The sequence below is a fragment of the Penaeus vannamei genome, chromosome 17, assembly GCF_042767895.1.
Source record: "Penaeus vannamei isolate JL-2024 chromosome 17, ASM4276789v1, whole genome shotgun sequence".
Taxonomy (NCBI): domain Eukaryota; kingdom Metazoa; phylum Arthropoda; class Malacostraca; order Decapoda; family Penaeidae; genus Penaeus; species Penaeus vannamei.
The window spans coordinates 12,679,496-12,686,995 of record NC_091565.1 but is presented as its reverse complement, the minus strand read 5'-3'; the positions used below and the strand labels follow the sequence as shown (position 1 = coordinate 12,686,995).

Sequence of the window (7,500 nt, the reverse complement as noted above, 5' to 3'; positions counted from 1 at the left end):
CTCTTGACCCTTCGTCATGCTCTTTTTCTATCTCTTTCTCTGTCTATGTCTGTCTCTCTCTCTATCTTTTTCTCTCGATGGTTCGTCCTGTTTCTCTCTCTCTCTCGATCGTTCGTCTTGTTCTCTCTCTCTCTCGACCGTTAGTCCATCTCTCTCTCTCTCTCTCTCGACCGATCGTCCATCTCTCTCTCTCTCTCTCTCTGTTCGTTTCCCCTGTCATCAACCTCCGACCATTTCCTCATTCTACATACTGCCGTAACACAGGAAAAACAACGCTATGATATCGGGTCCCTTTAATATCCATTCACCAGTTTGCTGATGTTATTGTTTACTATTTCCTTGACAGAATTTTTAAATCGTTGCATTCGATTATCATGGACCTTATGTCAGTATCAAACAAGCGTGTTCTTGCTACTCTTGGATAATTGCTATTCTAATGATATGCAGTTTATATCCTGTAGTCACGCGATTTCATTGCACGTGGGTAATCAACTTCTGTTGTCAAGCATGGCATTGTGTATAGCAGTTCTTCTAACGAGTTTTAAAATCCGTGCGGAAATTACTGACGTACGCAAAGAAAGATTATACATCATTTCCCGTTCACTAACGCTATGATTGTATGAGCTACAGCACGAACGGGCGGGTTTATCTTACATTACATCTGGGTCACCAAAGAAAACGGTGAAGTCAAGAGTCGCATGAGAGAAAACGGGCGAAGCTTTCGGTCGATGCAGCAAATAGCGTTTTTTAATGTTCACTTCCGGTTTTCATCTTCCAGCTTTTTTTCCAGTCTTTCTTAGTTTTCTTTCTCAATTTTCTCAATGCAAGGCAATTATTCCATAATAAGCGTTGATAATATCAGGAGTTATGGTACCATCACCATTACTTTCTTGGTATAATGATATTTATGATAAAGCAATAATAATGATCACAACAATGATCATCATAGCAGTGGTGACTGTCAACACAAACAAGAGCGAGCACAACAATAACAGCAGCAGTAATAATGATATTAACCTTATCATCATCATTACAATTGTTATTGTTGTTATTGTTATCAATACTGCTAGTAGTAGCAGTAATAGTACTAGTAGTTGTTTTCGTAGTAGTAGTAGTAGAGGTAGAAATACCAGTAGTAGATCTTATAGTATTGTTATTATAGTTATCACTGATATCATTATTATCTTTATTACTACTTCTACAGTGACATTGTCTTCATTATTATTATTATCATCATTATCATTATAATGATTATGATGATAGGGTTATAATGATGACGATGACGTTGATAGTTATTATTATTATAATTATTTTTTTACACTTCCGGACTTGAAGTAAATTAACTTTGGTGTAAGATGGGGCAACACTTAACAACATAAAGAATGTCACACACGCGCACGCGCGCTTCATAATGCGATTCTATATGAGTCTTCTAACTCTATTATCATCTTTATTATTATTATTGCTGCTGTTGTTATTGTTATTGTTGTTATCATTATTAATATTGCCATTACCATTTTTAAAATCATTATTATTATCATAATTATCATTATCATTATCATAATCATTAGTAGTACCACTATCCCCATTATTATTACTACTATTATTATCGTTATTATCATTATCATTATTGTGACTATTATTGACATTATTCTTCGAGACAGGTACACTGCATTTTATTTTCATCTATTATTGATACGACTATCCAAAGGGGGGGGGGTTAAGAAGAGATCTCTCATGGGAAGGGAAAGGAAGGGAGAGAGGAGGGAGGAGAGGGAGAAAGGGAGGGAAGGGGGAAATGAAGAGGTAGAGGGGGGGGAGAAGGAGAAAAGGGGGAAAGGGAGAGAGAAGGGGGAGAAAGAAAAAGGGAGAGGAGGGGTGAAGGAAGGGGGTGATGAGGGGAGAGAAGGCAGAAAATGAGGGGGGGAGGGTCTCAAAGAAAAAAATCGGTATGGAGAAAGGGAAGCAGAGGAGAAACGAAGGAAGAAGAGGTGAAAGAGGGGATAATTAAGGGAGCGAAGGAGAAAGAGGAAGAGAAGTGAAATGGGAGGGAAGGGATAAATGTAAGGAATATTTGGGAGTGAGATGGGGTGGCGGAGGTGGAGCTTCGTACCTCAGTAAACATTACCGCGCACAACTTCCAATTTTCATTGTTTTTCCTTCTTAACCCATTCAGTAAAAGACAAAGAAAAAGAAAAACAAAACAAACCGGAACTAACTAGGAAGAGGAAGGAGATGCAAAGGACAGGAGCAAGTGACGCATGGGCTGGGATCGGGAACCAGCGGCGGCCGAACATTCGCTTCGATTCTGCATTGCTGAACACTAGCGCGAAACGCTTCCAGGTATTCGCGCCCTTTCTTTCCTCTCTATGTATCGGAATTTCTTCCCTACTCCTTTCTCTCTCTCTCTCCATATATATATATATATATATATATATATATATATATATATATATATATATATATATATATATATAAACACATGTGCACACACATACACGTGTGTACATATATACACCTATATTTCTTCGTCACCCCTCTCTTTCTCTCTCTCTCTCTCTTTCTCTCTCTCTCTCTCTCTCTCTCTCTCTCTCTCTCTCTCCTCTCTCTCTCTCTCTCTCTCTCTCTCTCTCTCTCTCTCTCTATATATATATATATATATATATATATATATATATATATATATATATAATTTCTTCCTCCTCCATACCATTCTTTCCTCTCTTATTCTCTCTCTCTCTCTCATGCAACAACCGATGTCTGAGCCATGAGACTCGTTCCCACCGATGAGTAACGCTGTACTGAATGTCACAAATAAAACCCTCAAGTGCGTTCGTAGTAAAACCAGGAATTGGGTTGTTTCGTGTAGTTGTAACAATCCACATAACGATGTTCCTTGTGTTAACGAAGTTGTGGTATTTGTGTCACTGAATTGTTCATTGCTCTGCTGAGTCTTTAATTTCCCAACACAAAGGGAAAAAATGGTCTTGAATAATAAATAAGCAGAGTATCGACCTCTTGCCCCCAACTACAGCTGACGTGTGCTTAACCGGATTAATCTTGTTAGGAAATAAACAAGATGTGTTTTAATTGTTTTCCTTTAGGTTTCGTGGACCGGATGTGCACCGACCTATAAATCATTGGCATTTTTCTTGACTGAAAAAGATTTGTTTTTTTGTGTGTATATATATATCTTATTTTATTATTTATCATTTTATTTATCTTTTTTTTTTTTTTTTTTTTTTTTTTTTTTTTTTTTAAGGCAGGCTTCGAGGTTAGTGAAAGATTAATTATTATTTACGCATATTTAGTATTACAAGAAATTGGGAAAGTTCCATAAAATATATTAAACTACACAAGTAAGCAGGAAGTAGTAGGAAAAAGCCTTTTAGATGTTATAGTACACTGAATTTGCGAATTGTTAAAAACTTTCACGATTCATTTACATAACTGCATGCTTGTAGGTCCTTAGGAATGTACAATAATTTACCTGCGTAAAATATATTAGTGCCCGGTGACGTACGAGTGCCACATATACCAGATGTGTTGCATGACTTGGCGTGTTTTTATGTATATTACAAGGAAGGATATCCACATATTCTCTCTTTCTATGTATATATCTCATGTTGCATCATTTAGCAAGGCCTACTGGTTAGTTTACACAAGATGGTATTGACACAGAGCGTTGCAATCTTTAGCCTCGTCGCGAACGCTAATCGTCCTCCTCCATCCGGGCGACGAGCGAACGGACGGAGAGCGCTATATCCATGGTCTGCATAATTCATCATGTTTGTCAACAAAAGCCCAAAAACCCAAGGTTATGCCCCGCTGTTTATACTAAACATTCATTTCGTGCCGGTGATCTCAAATGACCGTGTGAGTCGCTAAATAATGATGTGTATTTATCCATAAATTGCTCTAAATGTAAACCACTTAAACCACTTGTGTGTTTCCCAAGCGCGCGTGTGTTCCTCGTGACGCGCGCCTGTTTACCTGTTGCTATGGAGCCAGGTGGGTTGCTGGAGGACTTTGCCGCGGTGTTTGTCTGTGTGTATGTATTGTTTGTAGAGGGAGAAGGGGGTGCTGTACAGGAGAGCAGTGCCGAATTTACGACTTCACTGGCACTTATTGGTACCAGTGAACCACCACCTAATTATATTGATTATTTTGTTCTGCACATATCCTCCTTCCTTTAATGCGGTTACTTCCTTCACAAATGACATGTGAAAATAAATCATTATAGACCAATTATCCTCTTCATGTATCGGAAACGAGACAGGCATAATTGTCTCATGTAACGCGAATGCCCCTAATTCCCAAGCTACGTTCGTTAATTATTCAAACAGCAATTCATGGGAGCGCTTTAGTTACAAGGAAACTACCATGGAATGAAATGCAGAATGTGTCTAGGTTTGATTAGAAGAGTAAAAGTGTACAAAATGTAAAATTCGTGTAGCCACAGAATTAAATGGTGTAAAACAAAGAAGCGTGAGACGTGGTATCAGTAAATCTTGGGTAATTTAATCTTCTACTCTTTGTATGTCTTTTTCAAAATGTTAGATTTCATTTTCGGTGCAGCTGTATTTTTTGTCTGAAACCGTGTGTGTTTATGAGGTGTAGTGAATGCAAACATAATATTCTTACAGGTTACATAGTCGCTGATAGTTGTCCCCTGGGTTGAGTTACCACGTGTTTAGTGGGTGTACCTGGCGTTCAGAGCATGGAAAGGGGGGTAAGGGAGGAGGAGGGAGTATCATTCCAGAAGAGGGGGGCGAGCAGTCCTTCGGGGGAAGGGCATCTACGCCGGAGAGGATCAGGAGGTAGTGGTTCTGGAGAGGGAGAAGGGGGTAGCCTGTGCGGGAGAGGGGGTAGGGGGGCAACTATTCAGGAAGGGGGCAGCCCGGGAGAGGGGGAGGGGGCAAGGGGAGCGATCGAGACGAGAGGGAGAGGGAACTCGAGCGCCGGGTGTGTGACCTCCGTGCTCAGTGTCCACCTGACTTGTGACAGCGGCACACGCGAGAGGAAGCATTAGAGGTGATGGAGACTGAGGTGGTATAGTACAGCTACTGAAAATATTTATGAAAATGTGCATTATTATCGTCAAGAGGGAGATGTACCCTTATCGTTTTCTGTGGATGATGTCGGCGTGACTGTAGCATAATTAAACTCATCGTTAGGTCTCCAGTTACTTCGAAAAGTACAGGACAGAAAGAAATAAGGAAAACAGGCTGCAATCAAGTCTCGAACAATCAGCATATAAAGGCGCTCGTGATGGCAGCCGCCCCCTGAGGACAGGCGGCGGGACGTCTTTCTGCTTCTCCGTCCCGACGTGAATTTCTTCCCCGTGGAGTCATGCCTCCGCCCTTACAGCGCCGGGGAGGCCGAGGCCGAGGTGGCCGCGGCAGGGGGCGAGGAGCCGCCAGGGGCAGGGCTGACAGAGAAGGCGACCTGGAACTAGAAGTGAGATCGGAGGCTCCATCACGAGCGCCTTCGCCTCCGTCAGAGCAGCCGCCGCCGGCCACGAATTCGCCGCCGGCGGAGTCCGGCCGCGCGAGTAGAGCCTCCACCGTGCCGGCCGGAGACGTCGACTCGGCGGCCGGGCTGCGCGAGTCCATCACGGACCTTCAGCGGTCGTACGACTTCGCCAAGGACGACGAGGAGAGGGAGAGGCTGCGGCAGGAGCTCGAGAGGCTCCGGAGCGAGGAGGAGGAAAGGAACGCCAACCTCAGGAACCTCCGCGGAGACCTCGGGTAGCTATCTTCTTCCTCCTTTGCCTCTCCTCGGAGAAAAGCTCTTTCTGAAAATGGCAGCATTGATAGCCAGCAAATAAGTGCAGTTGCTTTGCTGATAGCGATGTTATCGTTCTCAGTGCAAGTATCAAGCACCATTATGGCTCCTGGTTTCGACACACTATAGTTTTACCGATGTTACAACTGATGTGAAAAGTGATTGCCATCGTAAGGATGTATTCGATTCATTTTTTTTTGTTTTTTGCTGCCATTGTTTAAGCAAACCTTGTTTTTGATCATGGTTATTAACATGGTTGACTTCCTCGACTTCACCATCCTCGTTTCATAATCAAACAAACATTGCGTCATCACCACAGTCAATATGATCTTCATCAACGCTATGACAAAGTATCCACACAATTACTGATGGCTGATCTAGCCTCCCGAAGCCATCTCTCTCTCTCTCTCTCTCTCTCTCTCTCTCTCTCTCTCTCTCTCTCTCTCTCTCTCTCTCTCTCTCTCTCTCTCTCTCTCTCTCTCTCTGTATGTAATAATGAAAATAATAATAGTGATAGTAATGATGATAAAAATAATGATGACAACCATAATCACAATTATAACAATAATAATGATAATAATGATAATAATAATAATAATAATGATAATGATAAAATCAATTATGATAATGTTAACAATGATAATAATGAAAAAAAATAAAAAGGATAAAAATGTTGCCACTACTACTACTAGTGTTAATAATTATTATTAGAATAATAAGATCTGGCGGGACTCGGGAAATTCCACGGTAGAAGAAAATTCTCTCTTTCATTCTCCTCTCTCTTTCCCTTTCCCTCTCCCTCTCCGTGTCCATCTCCCTCTACTTTTCCCTTTCCCGCTCAGCCAACTTATCTCACTTCCAAATCTCTCGTTAAGCCCTACATCTTTAGGTCTTGCATCTGCCCCTGTCACCTCCCTTCTCTTCCTCCTTCAACACCCCCCTCATCTCCTTCCCTCTTATACCTATTCCCTTTTCCCCCTGAACCCCCTCTCCCTTTCTCTTTTAGATTACCCCCGTGTCTCCTTTGTTTCCCCTTCCCCATCTCCCTTTTCTGTTGAGCTCCTTTCCCCTCCTTTTCTCCCTCTTCCCCCTCCTCCCCCTTCCTTTCCCCTTTCCCTCTTAACTCCCCCCCCCTCTGGGAATCGTGTAAATATTAAATGTGCATTAAATGTGCATAAACTTGCAGTACTTCAGTGCAATGTACTTACATCGAATAATAATAATAATGTCAACAGTAATAATAATGATTATAATAATACTAATACTAATACTAATAATATGGATAGTAACAATAATGATAATGATAATGATTGTAACGATGATAACAATATCAATAGTAATAGTAAAAATGATAATGATAGTAATGGAAATGATAATGAAAATAATGGTAATAGTAATAACAAGGATAACAATAAGGATTATAATAGAAGTAGAGTAGGAATCTCTTAGACTCATGATATGATGTACGCACTCGTGTTTGTGTTATTCTTCTATATTTGTTGCCAATTATCACCCTATTTTACGCCAAAATGAATAGACTCTAAGCCCATAGTCACATAAAATTCTATTCTAGGCAACAGATTCCCGTCTTACATCAAAATGAAAATACTTTAAGTCAGTAGTGAATATGATAATGAAAATAATGAAGACAAAAATAATAAAGATGGTAATCATCATTATCATTGTTGTTATTATCATTACTACCATAATCAT

General features: G+C 40.8%; 1 protein-coding gene across 2 annotated transcripts in view; it reads left to right on the top strand.

The window, feature by feature from the left end:
* The window catches only part of LOC113800853 (uncharacterized), a 52,411-nt gene that overhangs the window by 33,247 nt on the left and 11,664 nt on the right, over nucleotides 1-7,500 (top strand). Inside the window, exon 1 of one of the 2 annotated variants that reach the window (XM_070131952.1) lies at nucleotides 5,002-5,750. The exons of the other annotated variant lie outside the window; for it this stretch is intronic. Coding sequence (XP_069988053.1) covers nucleotides 5,353-5,750 — 398 coding nt within the window. The 5' untranslated portion in view covers nucleotides 5,002-5,352. Of the gene's footprint in view, nucleotides 1-5,001; nucleotides 5,751-7,500 lie in introns of those variants that run through there. 2 annotated transcript variants of the gene reach the window in all.